At 42.5% G+C, this 17,500-nt stretch overlaps 1 protein-coding gene across 5 annotated transcripts in view; it reads left to right on the plus strand.

The window, feature by feature from the left end:
- dock10 (dedicator of cytokinesis 10) overlaps positions 1–17,500 on the plus strand; it is a 97,545-nt gene that overhangs the window by 63,591 nt on the left and 16,454 nt on the right. For 3 of the 5 annotated variants that reach the window (XM_047806239.1, XM_047806237.1, XM_047806240.1), the window contains exons 9-38: positions 1,220–1,305; positions 1,413–1,496; positions 1,700–1,852; positions 2,310–2,564; positions 2,715–2,837; positions 4,006–4,088; positions 4,214–4,336; positions 4,436–4,566; positions 5,002–5,189; positions 5,276–5,341; positions 5,422–5,514; positions 5,625–5,748; positions 5,857–5,978; positions 7,456–7,539; positions 7,616–7,708; positions 7,799–7,917; positions 8,095–8,164; positions 10,350–10,463; positions 10,553–10,624; positions 10,734–10,880; positions 11,305–11,388; positions 11,530–11,626; positions 11,755–11,787; positions 11,992–12,170; positions 14,471–14,587; positions 14,886–15,000; positions 15,381–15,502; positions 15,586–15,700; positions 15,881–15,947; positions 16,728–16,775. In XM_047806239.1, the coding sequence (XP_047662195.1) occupies positions 1,220–1,305; positions 1,413–1,496; positions 1,700–1,852; positions 2,310–2,564; positions 2,715–2,837; positions 4,006–4,088; positions 4,214–4,336; positions 4,436–4,566; positions 5,002–5,189; positions 5,276–5,341; positions 5,422–5,514; positions 5,625–5,748; positions 5,857–5,978; positions 7,456–7,539; positions 7,616–7,708; positions 7,799–7,917; positions 8,095–8,164; positions 10,350–10,463; positions 10,553–10,624; positions 10,734–10,880; positions 11,305–11,388; positions 11,530–11,626; positions 11,755–11,787; positions 11,992–12,170; positions 14,471–14,587; positions 14,886–15,000; positions 15,381–15,502; positions 15,586–15,700; positions 15,881–15,947; positions 16,728–16,775 (3,307 nt within the window). The remainder of the gene's footprint in view (positions 1–1,219; positions 1,306–1,412; positions 1,497–1,699; positions 1,853–2,309; positions 2,565–2,714; positions 2,838–4,005; positions 4,089–4,213; positions 4,337–4,435; positions 4,567–5,001; positions 5,190–5,275; positions 5,342–5,421; positions 5,515–5,624; positions 5,749–5,856; positions 5,979–7,455; positions 7,540–7,615; positions 7,709–7,798; positions 7,918–8,094; positions 8,165–10,349; positions 10,464–10,552; positions 10,625–10,733; positions 10,881–11,304; positions 11,389–11,529; positions 11,627–11,754; positions 11,788–11,991; positions 12,171–14,470; positions 14,588–14,885; positions 15,001–15,380; positions 15,503–15,585; positions 15,701–15,880; positions 15,948–16,727; positions 16,776–17,500) is intronic. The other 2 variants (XM_027162668.2, XM_047806238.1) reach the window with 2 other exon arrangements.

Raw genomic sequence — 17,500 nt, forward strand, 5'->3', positions numbered from 1 at the left:
TTTATACAGTCTCACCCTTAAATACCTGAAAATAAATAGAATTATTAGTCCAAACACAGCATTGTTATATTCTCCATTCTGATTGGCCAGAAGGTGTTGATTTGTTCAAATGACAGGTTTGTATTTTAATGCTATATTAATCCTAACCCTAGTCCTAATCTTAACCCTAACACCTAACACAAACAGGACAAAAACCAAGCCCTTAACCACTAAACCTAAACCAAACCCTTAATCCCTAACACTAATTTGTTATCCCAAACCCTATCTCATTCTCTAACCCCTAATCCCAACCATAACCTGTAAGCCCTATCTTATAACCTCTAATCCCTGAATCTATCCCTTTCTCAAACTTTAACCAATAATCCCTCATCAAGTAAAGGAAGCTGCTTGAACATATCTTCTTTTCTCTAACCCTAATCTCTAACCCTAATTCCTAACCCTAATCCCTAACCCTAATCCCTAACCTCTAACCCTAATCCCTAACCCTAATCCCTAATCTCTAACCCTAATCTCTAACCCTAATCTCTAACCCTAATCCCTAACCCTAATCCCTAACCCTAATCCCTAACCCTAATCTCTAACCCTAATCCCTAACCCTAATCTCTAACCCTAATCCTTAATCTCTAACCCTAATCCCTAACCCTAATCCCCGAACACTATCGATAACTGGAACTAATTCACAACGTGACAGGAGGAACAGTCTGTTATAGATATATCCGAAATCGCCAGTTTAGCGTTCAAGAGGGATTTAGCTCTGTTTTCTTATTGAGTTGCAATCTGTAATTTCTTTTAGCAAAAAGAACGTCAAAAATGCTGACGCCTAGACTGGGGGGGGGGGGGGCTGAGTCAGTTTGCTCTCTGGAGCAGAATGACTCCTTTTAGCCTCGTACTGTCTCCGCTCTCTCCACACGACACAATCAACCGGTCCTTAATGAGCACCTTCGGTCCAGCCGGACATAAATAAACACTGCAGGTGGTGATGCAGACCTGTAGGTGTTCATTCAGGGCAAACTCACTCACACTTAATCTGAACAAACAGGTCTTTTATTTTGTACGTAGCATCTCTTTCGCTAGTGAACCTGATGCATAAAATACTACTGTAAGTAGCTACATACTTTTTGATCCTAAAGAGTACTTGTGGGATCTCGGGATCTATTTATACTGTAAATTTCTACATTAAATACTGAGACAAAATTAATTTTATGTTACGTCTTTTCAGATGTATTCGATATGTCCTTGAATAATGGCTGTCTCGCTGAAAAGGAGGAAGCGACAGAAAACGGAATCAATCCCGAATTAGCCAAAGTGAGTTTCGTCTCGGCCGATCGGCTCGGTTAAAACGTTTAATTACTGTATAAGCGAGTATATTTTAGTCACACCTTAAAAACAAACATGTCTTGTCGCTCTGGCAGTACATCTCCGAAACCGAAGCGATGGTGAGATCAGCCAGAAGAGAAGAGCGACTGAATTTGTTTTCCCTGGACCCTGACACTCCTGTAAGTCTCCCTTTACACACACATTATACGCTCCAGTTCGTTTAGAAAATTCCATATATTAGGTGTTGAGGATTGTCTTCTGCAGTTTAGATGAATGTGTGATAAACCTTGATGAATTTTCCCCATTAAATCAGCTTTTTTTTTATTCAGCTTAATATTCTGTCATGAACGCATCTGCTAAAAATCCGAAGTGTGTGTTCTAGGTTTTGAGGAGTCCACGGGGGGATTGTGGGGAGCTGCCGAATGCTCGACCTTTCGAGGAGAAGCTGGGAAAGAGACTAATAATATACTGCCGCTCTCTCAACCTCACACTGCAGGGCTGTGTGAACGAAGCAGAGACGGAGCCCGTCACTAACGTGAGATCGCGGTCTAAATACATGATATCGACACGAACATATTACTTACTTTACATATTAAAAGAGTAAAAAAGTATTAGCATTAAAAGTCTAATCTTTGATTTATGCGCAGGTCTGTAAACAAATGTGTAATTCATGCTACATTTGATTCATTCCTATATATTAAAAGTAAAGTATCAGGATATTCAAAAGTAACGGGACACACACACGGTCGAAAACCTTAAACGGCTTCGCGACATCACGGATCAAAAGCTTTTTTTTTATTTATTTTAAATATACGTATACATTCGGGATATAACATTCATACAACGAGCAAAGCCGCAGGTGACGGTGGCAAGAGAAAACTCCCCGAGAGGACATGAGGATGAAACCTTGAGGCTAAAAAGAGAAGCCATGATTATCTGGGTGCTGTTTCTCTCATTATATCTCATTATACCTGGCTGCCGTTTCTCTTTAGATCGAGCCTTTCTTTGTAACCCTGGCATTGCTGGACATGCGAGAGAACAGAAAGGTCTCGGCTGACTTTCATGTGGACCTCAACCATGAAATTGTACGGAAAATGCTCGGCGGCTCGGGGAGCCCAGGCTCTCAGGGCACTCCTGGAGGTCACGGCGGAGTGCAGGAGAACGGTCTGAAGTCCCCGACAGAGAAGAGAAGTGGTGACGTTCAGCTCAGTCAGGAACTGGAGGACTGGTTATGCTTCCCTAAACAGGTATCGGAGTCATTCGGGTGTGAGAGCTTGACACTAAGTATAACACACAGGAAATGCTCTGGAGGTTTATCTTTATATCTGTGTGTGTGTGTGTGTGTGTGTGTGTGTGTGTGTGTGTGTGTGTGTGTGTGTGTGTGTGGTTCGATTCAGGCTATCTTCTCCATCACGAATCCTCACACAGATATCGTGATGGTGGCCCGAATAGAGAAAGTGCTTATGGGTAATATTACAAGTGGAACAGAGCCGTACATCAAGAACGCGGACAACAGCAAGGTAACGTCGCATCTCTTTTTACTCAGAGCAATTTTTTTTTAAATTATACATTAAACCACACTTAAAAAAAATAACAATTTTTAAATATGTTATAATAATCCTGATGGTGATTCGGTCAGTTAAGGAAATCCCGATTAGAGAACCCAACACTTATAAACCTTTTTAATAATAAAAGTTTACATAGGCTAGATATAAATGAGGCATTTGGTAGCTCAGTGGTTAAGGTGTCGCACCAAGCCGCCACTGCTGGGTCCCGGATCAAGGCCCTTAACCCTTAATTAACCCTTAATTGCTCGTCTGTATAAATGCATTAAATGTAAGTCTCTCTGGACAAGGGCCAGTATGTAAATATAAATGCCAGGGCATATTGATAGAACTTTTGAGTTAATTCCTTTACTGTTATAACCTGTTTCTATCCTTGCGGTCAGTGGTGATCCCGCGCGGGTCCCCGTCCAACGACGGACAGAGATTTCTGCCAAATCATATATAGTAAACCATGAATCAGTAAAAAGTTACATAGCAGCTAGTTACACGGTCGATTTGCACGAATAAATCTTGGACTATATGTCTGTATGCTGCTGGAACATGATTGTGGAAAGTTTTAAAATAAAAAGAGAGAGAGATAGAGAGAGAGTAGGGGAGTCTCTACAACTTGGAAAACATTATTGCTTCCCCCATTGGGAATTCGTTCATTTGAACCGTAAGATGTACGCAAGACTTCATGTTTCCTCCATACTGTATATTTCCCCTGGAATGATCCTTACAGGCACAAATAACGATTCAGAAAACAAGTCTGTATTGTACTTACATAGCCATAGTATTAAAAACATGGTTGTGCATTCTTTTCTTTTCCCTTTGAGAGCTCCAGAAGAAATATCTTGTAAAGTCCCGTTTTAAGTGCTTCATCATTCAGAGCCCAGATGGTTTCAGAATTCCTCCAATTGACCTAAAATACCCTCAGAGCCCACAAAAAAACAGGATCCTGAAACATTAGCTTAGTCTAAATGGATCCCACAGATTTTATAGCAGCTTGCCAAGAATGAGGCACCTTTCGATTTGAACTTACACCTTATATGGGTCAGAACAAAAAAAAAAAAAGTGAACGTTCAGGCCATTTTTCGCACGTTATAAACACCGGGATCTTTTCTTTCATTTCCACTTTTTCCAGACTGTTCAAAAGATGCTGAAATCCAACAAGCAGTTCTGTAGCAAGCTCGGGAAATATCGCATGCCTTTCGCCTGGTCTGTAAGGTGAGAGACACCAAACACCACCGAATCATTCTGTTGTTATGTGGTATATGTATAATAAAGGCAGTCGCGATGTATTTGCTAAATTAAATACACCTCTCTTTCTTGATGTATTATTTTTACCTCAGGTCGGTATTTAAGGACAACCAGGGCACGGTGGATCGGGAATCTCGGTTCTCTCCTCTCTTCAAGCAGGAGAGCAACAAGGTTTCCGCTGAAGATCTGCTCAAGCTCATTACAGAGTACAGGAGGTACGGTAGACGTTTTGACACAAACAGCAACCAAAAAAAAATCTCTTATGTGATATTCTCCTGTATAAATAAGCAAAATGGATTTTGTTTGTATTCCAGGGCAGAGAAGGCTAGTAAACTCCAGACCATTCCTGGAAGCCTAGAGATCGGTGTGGACTGTGTTCCAATGGAGCATCCAAGTAAGACTTGCTTACATAAACACCTTCAAGAATATAACAGCCGGATATGTAGTAAGTATGATTACTACATGTATGTTGATGTAGTAAAAATACCAAAAATGTTCTTACTTACTGTTTAACAGTATAAATAGCTTCGCATGTGGCTAACGTTAAGCCGTGACCTTGAGACCCCTGATACATCACTGACTATTTATGAATATTATAGATGATTTGCAGCAGCACAGAAACATCATGGTACAACAATGTGTCTTACTAATGGGGAAAAATACGGTTCATGCGAGTATTACTTACATAATATAAGTACACTGAGGCTTAAATCGACCTTTGAGATAAAGGGTACTGTATATTTACATATTACATACATATTACAGTCTCATTAATACAAAATAAAAGAGATGGAAGATCACTTTACTACAAAATGTTCAGTACACCGCTTTTTTAATACACTTATATTCGTAACACATTCATGGCGTCCGTCCGTTTCAGACTCCGTGACATCGTCGTATGTCCCTGTTAAGCCATTCGAAGACTGCAGTCTGCACGCTCCCACGGTGGAGATCGACGAGTTTCTGCAAGATTCCGCCAAATTCGCTCAACCTTACCGAGTTTACAAGAACCACATTTACGTCTACCCCAAACACCTTAAATATGATAGCCAGAAAAGCTTTGCTAAGGTATGGCTGAAATAAAAAGGAGTATTTTTCAGCTGTGCCCAAACCCTAACCCTAAACCCAACCCATTAACTGCTTTTTCTTCGCAGGCCCGGAATATCGCAGTTTACGTAGAGTTCCGAAACTCTGACGAAGAGCACGCCAAACCACTCAAGGTAAAATTTCCAAAAGTTCTATCCTCTTCATCAAAAGTCGATCGGAATTAAAGATTTAGACGTCTATCCTGTTTCTCCAGTGCATCTACGGAAAGCCGGGAGGTCCGGTTTTCACCACAGCTGCCTGCTCTACGGTTCTTCACCACTCGCAGAACCCAGACTTTTATGACGAGGTTCTTTCTTAATTTTAAGACACCGCCCGCAGTCTTTCTGTCTCTATAGACCCGTTCTTGTTTGGTTTGAGTTTTGTGAGCTTCACGAGATTCGTTTGCTCTGATAACAGGTGAAGATTGAGCTTCCTACACAGCTCCATGAGAAACACCATCTCCTCTTCTCGTTATTTCACGTGACGTGTGATATCAATGCTAAGACCAGCTCTAAGAAGAAAGAAGCTCTTGAAACTCCAGGTACGATTAACAGAGTAAATAGAAAAGCTGTATACAGCATACAGCTACAAAATGTAACTGATGAGTGTGTGTGTGTGTTTGTGTGTGTGTTTTGTTTGTGTGATACAGTGGGCTATGCATGGCTGCCTCTTTTGAAGGATGGCCGTCTGGCATCTCAGGAGTTTAACGTGCCGGTCTCATGCACTCTACCCAGTGGGTACCTGCTGATTAAAGAGCCTTCATCCAATAAGGTGAGAGCAAGATAGCAAGGTATTAAGTAAAACACTGATTCTCACAACGTTCACACACCCCGTGTCAAATGAACGGAAGTAAAAGCTCTCCTGTGGTCCTTCAGTCCAAACACTGGGTATATGGGTTCAGAAGAAGCTTCAGAAGCTACCAGAGTGTGAGAGTGTTTTCATATTGGAAAGGAACACAAAAGTAGAACTTGTAGAAAGTTATGAACCTTTAACTATCTGAGAAATGTTCTGACCTGGGACTGTACTACACACTTCTCGTCTCAGTCTTAGCCTCTGTCCTGTCGTCGTTTTGCATTAACCCTTGATTATTTGCTCTCGTGTTAAGGTTTCGTATTGAATTTCGAATAGCCTTGATGTGATGCTACAAATACTGAGTTTATGTACTTTTATTTTTATCGTGTTTCTGCCACCACTAACCACACCCAGACCACAAGAACCACAGAAAGGGGTTCTGAAGAACATATCAAAATGCAACCAACTAGTTATTTTTGTAGATAAACAAGCGAGTCTGATTAAGAGGCTTCACCTCGATGATTGTTTAAGTTAAGTTCTCCCCGTGCCTCGGGGGTTTCCTCCGGGTACTCCGATTTCCTCCCCCGGTCCAAAGACATGCATGGTAGGTTGATTGGCATCTCTGGAAAATTGTCCGTAGTGTGTGTGAGTGAATGAGAGTGTGTGTGTGCCCTGTGATGGGTCGGCACTCCGTCCAGGGTGTATCCTGCCTCGATGCCAGATGATGCCCGAGATAGGCACAGGCTCCCCGTGACCAGAGAAGTTCGGATAAGCGGTAGGAAATGAATGAATGAATGAATAATATACAATTTTAAGTGAATTAAACCAAAGCATTAGTAGGATTATATATTAGTAGTCATTTATTTTGTAACAATGGGGAAAAAGAGGCCAAGGTATAACGAAGGACTTCAATTATACCATCGTTTTTGAGGATCTAATCACTTTTCCATTCATCCAGGACCTCAGATATAACAGACGTACACAACAGATTTCTTCTCAGCAGACAGCACACACAGTTCTCACTATATTTCTATCCTGTAGGTTCTGTTTTTTCCACCTTAGAAAAGATTACTGATGTGATTGCATCTACTAATAAGGTGTGTGTGTGTGTGTGTGTGTGTGAGAGAGAGAATGTGTGTTCACGGAGCCCCGAGACAAGTATCCCATCCAGGGGTGTGTGTTCTCGCCTCACGCTCGGCGTCCCCGGGATTAGAATCCGGATCCAGCAAGATCCTGATCGGCATAAAGCGGTCATTCGACATGAAAGAAAGAAAGATTGAATTTCTGATTAGCGTGTCTGAAACAAATTCAGTTCCCCTGCGCTTGATTCATCCTGTGAAATGATGTCATATCTTGGAACCAGTCAGAGATGCCGGCTCCAGATCCAGGGTTTTAAGGTGATATAAACATCAAAGCAGCGCAACGTTAAATATCTGCTTAACTGTCCTTTTGGCAGAACGGATCAGACGTGAAATGGGTAGACGGAGGAAAACCCGTCTTCAAGGTGTCTACGCTCGTGCTGTCTACAGTATACACTCAGGTAATAAGAGAGGTTGTGTTTCTTTCCTTTTCACACGATATAACCATGAGCATGAATACAGCGTGAATCTTTGCAGGATCCCCATCTTAACCGGTTCTTCCAGCAGTGCCAAAAGCGAGAGACGGATCTCTCACAACCACCTACCTCAAACTTTCTCAACTGCCTAAAGGTAAAAGGAACCTCTCGTGACTCGGTGCAGGTGATTCTCCACTAAGAATTTCTTTCTTAGTATAAATTCTGCTTTGGTTTCTGTCACCAGGGCCTCCTTAGTATGGAGCGGAACCACGTAATTATTCGCTTCCTACCCATCCTCTTTAACCAGCTATTTAAAGTCCTCACCCAGAACGACTCGGATGAAGTCACTTCTACCACCACGAGGTATCTTGGAGTCTATTAGAGAAGCTGTTTATTCGTTTCTTTTCTTTATCTTCGATCAGATAAAGCAGTAAATCGGGATGCTGTGTCATCCGAAGTATTTTCGTTTCTCGAAATAAAATGTAGTATGTAATTTATTTTATTTTTTTTCTAAAGCTGTTCTTTTCTGTTTTTATCCAGAGTCCTAGTTCACATCCTCGCCAAGTGCCACGAAGAAAACCTAGACAAGTATATGCACTCCTACATTAAGGTGTGTACAGAAATGCTGAAAGAAGATATGAAACAGTACCACATCCTTCCGTCGTCGAGTACAAACGTGACCTTTTGATAAAATGTCGTGCTCATACACTTATTGTATTTACAGTAAGAGCTCATTTCCCCAAATACACGTTTAACATGATGGCGGTCGCAGTTAGCGCAGGAAGCTAATAAGCGAAGAGTCGGTCGGACATGGAGCCGTACACACGCACGTAACTCTGGGTGAACGTTTTAAGTGTTTTCTTATGGTAGAGAGAGAGAGAGAGAGAGAGAGAGAGAGAGAGAGAGAGAGAGAGAGAGTGAAAAACACAACCTGTTTCATGTTCTGAGCAAACAGCCATGGAAGCACTCTGTCTTTCAAGGACACCCAAAGAGTGAAAGAGGAGAAAGGAGGGAGAAGAAGGGTAAACCGATGAGGAGGGTGGCGTAACCATGGCAACCGATTGGTACGGTGACTGCACTGGTTACCAGTCAAGAGGCTTTCGCTCTGCTAGTGCTCTGCATTGCAGTGTGTGTGCATGTGTGCGTGTGGGTGTGTGTGTGTGTGTGTATGTGTGTGTGTGTGTGTGTGTTGTGTTTCACAGAATCACTATAACTCTAATTTCCGAATATGTACTCTTAACAGATATTAAGAGGATGTGAGGTGAAGCACAGAATGAAAGCAGCAGGCATAAAAACAGCCACATCCTGCATCAATCGTGTGTGTGTGTGTGATTGTGTGTGTGTGTGTTTGGGTGTGTGTGCAGTAAAGGAAGAATGGCAGAAAGGAAGAAAGAGAGATTACTCACTTTTCATTTGTTTTGTATTTATTTACCATTTACGTATTAATGCTAACATTCATGCTAGCATTTTTGGCAGATGTGCAAAGGCAAATAAATGTACTAGCAATCTGCAGTCTCCCGAGACCTGAAGGATCTCCGCTTCTCCTTTAGAAGCTTTATTTTCCTTTCTAATATCCCTGTGCTGATCTGTTTGTAAGTTACGTCGTAAAACCGGTGCGAGGAATCGTTTGAGTCGCTCGTTTAGATTCCCGCCTTATACCGAATGTGTATTAAATTGAGAAATTGTGTCATCAAGGCTGAAACTAAGGCTCTGTGTCAAACACGTGGCCTTGGTTCACTTTGTTGCTCGCTACTGTGTATGTAGGGTTAGAGTCTGATTAGTCATTTAAAGGTGCGGTCTCCGATTTTTAAGAAACGCTTCAGAAAACCGAGTCGGGCCGAATAATAAACAAAAATCAAAACAAATGAGCAGAAAGGGGCGGGGCTTGTCGATACGGGCGGAGAGAGTGTTCAGTGCGCATGTGTGACGTTAGCAGAAAGCGGTTTTAACATCGACATGGAGGATAAAAACAAAGAAAGAAAGAGAAGAAAGACTTACGATAAGGACAAGAAGTAGGACGTGTTAATATAGGATCAGCTTTCCAGCGCTGGAGAGAACTGAAGGAGCAGGAAGTTGGCCACATATTCACAGGTTGGAGTTTCCCGAGTCAATAACTCCTGAGCTAAACGCTGTTACTACACAAATAACACCTCTTTTCTATCGTAGTAATGTAGAGAGGCAGCTACAACCGCGTTTTGTGTAGTAACAGCGTTTAGCTCAGGAGTTATCGACTCGGGAAACTCCGACCTGTGAATATGTGGCCGACTTTACTTAAGACGCCGAGGCGCTTTTTTCCTTCTCGATAGGTGAGTAACGTTGGTTTTGCTTTGTTACACAGAACTAATATATGCCTTTGTCCTTTACATCATTATGCTTGTGTGGCATTTTTGCTTGTTTGTTTATCTACAATCGTATTGTTCTTCCCTTCAGCTATGATAAAGACACGTTTCTTTCTGTTATTCGCCCGGGTTACGTATGTATGTGTGGGCGGAGCTATCGATACAGGGGTGGGACCCGTTTGTGTTAGGGGCGTGTTTTGTTTTTGGTGATTTTATATGTCGACATCGGCTTTCAGACATCGGAGACCTCACCTTTAAGTGTTTTTTGCAGTGTGTGGATGTTTTTTTATTTAGCATATTCATAAGACCGGTATAGTTTGATTTATGAATTGAAGGTTTTACACAATGTCACATCATGCAACATGAAGCAAAACAATATGTAAGTTTTGTAAGTGTCACAATATTTTTCCTCTCCACTTCATACAAATTTCCGGTGTGTGTTTCCCTTTAATACAGTTTGTGTTTAAGACCGAGGCGCACGGATTCCGGACCGTGCATGAAGAGCTAGCCAAAGGCATGAACTCTGACCTGAAGAGCAACGATCAGACGGCCGTGAAAAACATCCTGAAGGTAAGACGACGCGGCCGACACACACGCAGTACCCACACGGATTAATGAATGAATCTCACGTATGATTTCTTCATTTTCTTTCCTTACAGTTTTCCTGGTTCTTTCTGGAGATCATTGTGAAGTCCATGGCCCAGCACCTCGTCGATTCAGACAAGCTAAAAGTAAATGTTCACCTTGCACAAGTCTGACAGAAACGGTTTTATTGCGAATGCACATCGTTTTCCGCCTGTTGTGACTTCTGATAATAAGGTCATCCGTGTGTGTAAACAGGTTCCTCGGTCACAGAGGTTCCCAGGCACCTTCCAGAGCCACTTGGAGACTCTCATCATGACCATGTCAGATCACATCTACTGGAAGAGCAAAGACATGCCTGACGAGACTCGCAGTGCCAGCCAGGCTATTTCTGCCTTCGTTAAAGTGAGCGTCTGCGATCTATTCTGTTTTAATCCTTAATTCTGAAAAGAAACGTTCGATGAGAGAGAAAATTTCAACAGAATAGAGATCAACGTTTTAAAATATAAAGCACAGCCTCAAAAAAATATGGGTTTCTAGTCGGATGCCGATGCCAGATGTGGATTTGGAAATGGAAGGCGGGTTGGAAAAACAAAATCCCTAAGCAGGGATTGCTTTTTATCTCAGATGTTTGGAGGAAATCATTTATCATTTCTGAGGATTATTGGCTGTATGGATGTGAATGTGGAGATACATGGACTGAGAACCTCGGAGAATTTTGGGCTTTACGTACTGTGGAATGTCGTCCGTATGGTCTGTTTGCATGTATGTGGTAGAGGTTAACTGTGTGTGTGTGTGTGTGTGTGTGTGTGTGTGTGTTCTTTCTCAGCGCTGCTTCAATCTAATGGACAGAGGTTTTACCTTCAAGCTCATCAGCAACTACATCAACATGATCACAAATGGTGACAACAAGGTAGCACGATCCATGTGGAACCGCTAAAGTGTGGCTTGTAATATCGTAATCGTAATTATATCGTCGCAGTAAGGCGCGGACCTTCGATCCGTGTCGCTGCGCGATCCTGATCCCAGCTTGTGTTTTATTTTCTCTGTGCAGATGTTGTGTGAATTCAAGTTTGATTTCCTGAGGGAGGTGTGCAACCATGAGCACTACATCCCTCTCAGCCTTCCCATCCCTTCTGCACGAATCACAGGTCAGCCAGCTCCAAGACCGTGCCTCGTTCCGAACTCGTCGGTGCTGTCCTCATTAACTCGGACAACATTGCATTTACATTAACATTAACATTAACATTCTTTCTTCCATTTCTGTTCATTCCATTAGATAACGCTTCACCGGAAATGCAGAGTGCTCAGGGTAATTATGAAACATTAAGTAAACGTCGATGATGTTTTACGTCATCTCACTTTAAGTGTAGTCTTATATACGTCTCACATCACCACGCCGTCATCGGTTCGTCGTCCCGCTTTTTAAATAGCGAGGAATATCTGGATATTATTACCTCGAAATAACCTTGCGATATTCTGTAGGTCAAATTTCTTTCTCTTAATCATCCCTTAGTGGATATGCCAGAGTACAACCTGACTGGAGAGTTCTGCAGGAAACATTTCCTGACCGGTCTGCTGTTGAGGGAACTCGGCTTGGCTCTCCAAGACGAACAAGACATTAGGCACATGGCTCTGGCCAGCCTGAAGAACCTGATGGCCAAGCACTCGCTGGATTCTCGTTATGCCTTGAAGGTAACCTTAAAACCTTTTTAAAACTTGCTTTGTATTTTCTCTGAGTAAAAAGCACAATGCGGTTTATTAGTAATGATCCCAGCAGCACCGTTGTCACTTAAAGGTGCGCTCTCTGATTTTTGAGAAACGCTTCGGTAAACCGAGTCGGGCCGAATAATAAACAAAAATCAAAACAAAAAAACAAAACAAATGTGGAGCCAATGAGCAGAAAGGGGCGGGGCTTGTTGATATGCGGCGGAGAGAGTGTTCAGTGTGTGACGTTAGCAGAAAGCGGTTTTAACATCGACATGGAGGATAAAAACAAAGAAAGAAAGAGAAGAAAGACTTACGATAAGGCAAGAAGTAGGACGTGTTAATATAGGATCAGCTTTCCAGCGCTGGAGAGAACTGAAGGAGCAGGAAGTTGGCCACATATTCACAGGTCGGAGTTTCCCGAGTCAATAACTCCTGAGCTAAACGCTGTTACTACACAAATAACACCTCTTTTCTATCGTAGTAATGTAGAGACGCAGCTACAACCGCGTTTTGTGTAGTAACAGCGTTTAGCTCAGGAGTTATCGACTCGGGAAACTCCGACCTGTGAATATGTGGCCGACTTTACTTAAGACGCCGAGGCGCTTTTTTCCTTCTCGATAGGTGAGTAACGTTGGTTTTGCTTTGTTACACAGAACTAATATATGCCTTTGTCCTTTACATGATTATGCTTGTGTGGCATTTTTGCTTGTTTGTTTATCTACAATCGTATTGTTCTTCCCTTCAGCTATGATAAAGACACGTTTCTTTCTGTTAGTCGCCTGGGTTACGTATGTATGTGTGTGTGGGCGGAGCTATCGATACAGGGGTGGGACCCATTTGGGTTAGGGGCGTGTTTGTTTTGGTGATTTTATATGTCAACATCGGCTTTCAAACATCGGAGACCGCACCTTTAAGGGTCTTGTGGTGGATAATCAGAAATAGGAACTACAGCCAAAACCAGGAACTGACACTTAGGAAACACTACAAGGCTTTATGACAATTATGTATGAAGACTTTGCGACGGTCAAACACACAGCCGTTTACCAGCGAAAGGACAGGCAGTGAAAATTAGACTAAAAAGAGAAACAGGAACCAAAACGTCTCACCATAGGAAATAGACCATGAAAAGGGAATCCATGACATTCAGATCTGAATTATAGGGTTTTTTTTTTTATACGACTTTTTTTATGAAGGAAATTCCCAAAATGTCTACCTGTTCAACACAAGTGTGTTAGTGAGCCCAAGTGTGATCACATCCACAAGCATGTTTGTGAATACTGACATCGGTTTATATATTTAATGTGTATTTAACTAGAGTTTGGAGTCACTGTGTATGGGTTTATTATTATAAACGTAGCCATGTTGCGTTTATTTTTGGGCTATCCGCTGGGTTACAGCCTCGTTTCTCTGGGGTTTGTAACACATTTTTGTGGACTTCTATAAAAGTTTTATAAAAAAAATTTATGCAGGGGAGGAGGGGGGGGTTTACTATTATTTTTAGCTGCATCTCATATTCACATTTCCCATGACCGTACTACAGCATCTCATGTAAGGGAGCCATGGGGAGCCTTTGACTTTACATAGAGTTCCCATGGTGACCCTTGAACTCCATTGGGAGTCCTTTTTTCCATAAATGACTGCATTCATGTAAAGCATATGCTAGTGACTGCTAAGTCTGTTAATGCATTATTATAAGGCATCATAAAGGCATCATTATTATATAAGGAATATTTTCATTTGAAACTAGTTTCTGATCTTATCTTCTGAAAAGATTTAATCAAGCTATGTAGTACGCCACTATAAAAACGTGTGTGTGTGTGTGTGTGTGTGTGTGTGTGTAAGTGGTGTGTGTGGAACAATGCTGGAAAGAAAAGCACTGAAACAGCAGGAAAATATTAAAGCTTGGTGCCTCCACCCATGTATGTAGAGAAGCTGGGATGTGTGTGTGTCTGTGTTTGGTCTGTGTTTGTGTGTGTGTGTGTGTATGTGTGTGTGTGTGTGTGTGTGTGTGTGTGTGTGTGTGTGTGTGTGTGTGTGTGTGTGTGTGTGTGTGTGAACTAAATGGATGCTGAGCAGCAGCCAGGCTTACAGATTGCACTGAAAATGAGTCCATGCTAAAGTCAACATTGCATATACTGTCCCTGGTGAACCTATTGTTTTAGATTGTATTGCAGTCCTCCGTGTATGAACAGCAACTCTGTGTGTGCGTGTGGTGTGTGTGTGCGTGTGGTGTGTGTGTGCGTGTGGTGTGTGTGCGTGTGGTGTGTGTGTGTGTGTGTGTTCAGGAGAAGCAGGCCAGGATCGCATCTCTGTATTTGCCCCTGTATGGTCTAATCCTGGACAATATGCCACGCTTCTTCCTCAGAGACCTCTTCCCCATTTACTTAACCAACAGTGACCAGGTAAAAACACACACACACACACACACACACACACACACACACGCTTAGGAGTATTCGGAGAAGCCATGATATTTTTGGCTCTTATGTCTGAAATACAGTAAAAAAAATACCCAGTGTTCACTGATATAATTTTTCCAAATAGTTTATGAATAAAACAACATTGTGGTCGATACGAATTGTTCATGAACGTGACCCTTAATATTAGGTGCTGTAACGGTCACGAGTTCTTCAGGTGTCTATCAGACCTTACTGCTTTTCTCGTCACGTTCACGTGTCTAAAGATTCATTTTCTTTACAGGGTTCCAAAGACGACGTGAGCGTAGGAGGACTGCCGGGTCAGAGCGGTCACGGCGCTCGTCATGGCAACTCGGTAGATGTCGCCTTGTCCAAGGAGGTCCTCAATTCTATTACAGGTCTGTTCAGGCTTGTGATAGTTGACAGTTTTGAACACCTCTGTACTTTTACATGCAATTATTCAATTAGCCAATAATAAAGCAGCAGCACAGTGAAGGAACATGTTTCATGGCCAGATCAAGACCACCGCGTCCTCCACTTCTGTCAGCCACTATCATTTTTTTTTTTTTTACATCATCTGACACTAAATTCAGAATAATCGAGCGGTTGGCAGAAATAGGCACCGGATTTACATAACCGAAGGGCACGATAAGGACGAAACGGGTGCTTGCTGCCGCACTGCAGCTTCACAAGCGAGCGAAAACCCATGCAGAAGTGCCTGTATGCGTCCGTGCTCATACTGTAAACACGTCTTTTATTCCGTCCTTCTTTCTTTCAGTGTTCTCGTCACTTGCAGTATCTACAGCTAACAACACCGATTCACGGGGCTCGCTCATCAGCATCGAGTCCAACCCCAGCAACAGCGACCGCAACAGCGAGAAAATGGACGGATGCGAAAAGGTGAAGCTGCGCTCCCGAGTCGTCTCGATGTCGTCGCCGTACAGTAACACGTTTCTAACGTCATTCTGATACGCTTTGTGCAGTTTGCCCGGCCGCAGTCCCTGATCGGTTTTGCGTCACGCTTCGACAAACTGGACCAGGCAGAGACGCGCAGTCTACTTATGTGTTTCCTGCATATTATGAAAACCATATCAGAAGGTAAAAGATCGGGGTTCACGTGACGTATACACTCGTACACACCATTCAGACGACGTCCATCGAGCTTCCAAAATAGAAAATTGTTGAAAAAGATAATTCCTCAGTATTAACTAATATATTTTTTCCTGATGAGTGACATACAGCGATGTAAGTGGGCGTGGCTTGTGCTTTGTATTACAGAGGTCATGGTCGCGTACTGGCACCGAGCCATTCACCAGGAGATTTCAGACTTCTTCAACATCTTGGAGTAAGTTTGCTTTGGTAAAATGATATCTACAATAATCAGTAGATAGAGTGTAAGGATGGAATGACAGATAAGGATATGCTGTAGAACCTGGTCTGAAGTTTTAGGCTATTACTTTTTTAAGCTATCCGAGTACCGGTACTTCCGGTACCGGGTCACAATGTGGCCTTTTTTTCCCATGGACTCCCATTATAAACTTTGGAGGTTTATAACTCGGAAGCTTTCGAACTCTCTACACCAAACTCGGCCAGCTCCTTTAGGGTGAGACTCTGTACAAAGGTTTAAACTGGTGTACCGACTGGCCTTTAAGTTGTGCCGCAGCCCCGCCCCCAAAATATGCGAATTCAAAAAACTTTTTACAACATGGACATGTGACGTATCAAAACACTCAGAACAATGAGGGGAACTTCCTCACGTGTATTCTGATGATGTCACATGAAGTGTCGTCACGTGATGTCACGTGAAAATAGAAAATTGCACAACATGGGCATGTGGCATATCAAAACACTCAGCCCAAGGAGGGGAATAGCGTCACAGGTTTTCGGATGACGTCACATGCTCGTCTCCACTTGCCTCCAAATGTTTTGGCATCCTAGCGCTCCGCTAGATTTCACAGGTTTTATGTCCACTCGCCTCCAAAAGTAAACCTGACCCTTATGTGTACTCGCCTCCAAAAAGCACCGGCCTTTGTGAATACTTGCCTCGTCAAAGCCGACATCAAAGTTTGTCGTACGAACTTTACAAATCTAGTTCCTTGTAATCTTTCTATCTTGTCCCCGACAGACTCTGTCTCCAGCACTTCAGGTTCTTGGGGAAGCGTCACATAGCCAGGTAAGTGCCTAAAATGCTTCACTTGCTGCTCTAAGGGTCCTTTTTAATGTCATTTCGGTCTTGTTTGTAACCCTCTAACACCTTCGGTAGTTTTTGTCTATGTGTGTGAAGAGGAGGAGGAAAAGAGAAGAGCGAAAGAGAGAGAGAAAATGTGAGACATAGGATTTCCAGCCAGAATGAGTGGGGAAAACAGGATAGCGCTGAGAAAGAAAGAACTCCTGCTATCTAGAGCTTGAGTTGGAGTTGAAAAGAAGCAGAGGAGAAGATCGGCTTATGATTTATGGCACATGGTTTCACTGCGCTTTCTATCACAGGTTTTTATGGTGGTAATATAAGGCAAGGACTTGGGATCATTAGAAATGGCTCCCAAACACCATTATGGTTTGTGTCATAGTGCATTGGGAATGTAATCAGTAAAGACTAAAGGGTTCTTTTTATCCTCTCGCTCATTAAATAAGTTCCAACATCCTTGGATTATAAATTATAAATAAGTAGAAATACGTCTCTTTCCAGACTGGAGTTCGGTATTAGTGATATGAAGTGGATCAGGATTTCTAGCTGAGACCAGGGCCGAGGATTCTCTCTCTCTCTCTCTCTCTCTCTCTCTCTCTCTCTTTCTTGTGCTCTCTCTCTTTCTCTCTTTGTCTTGTGCTCTCTCTCTGTCTTTCGTTCTCTCTCTGTCTCTCTCTCTTTCTTGTGCTCTCTCTCTCTGTCCTGTGCTCTCT

The sequence above is a fragment of the Tachysurus fulvidraco genome, chromosome 22 (assembly GCF_022655615.1).
Source record: "Tachysurus fulvidraco isolate hzauxx_2018 chromosome 22, HZAU_PFXX_2.0, whole genome shotgun sequence".
In the NCBI taxonomy this organism is placed as follows: Eukaryota; Metazoa; Chordata; class Actinopteri; order Siluriformes; family Bagridae; genus Tachysurus; species Tachysurus fulvidraco.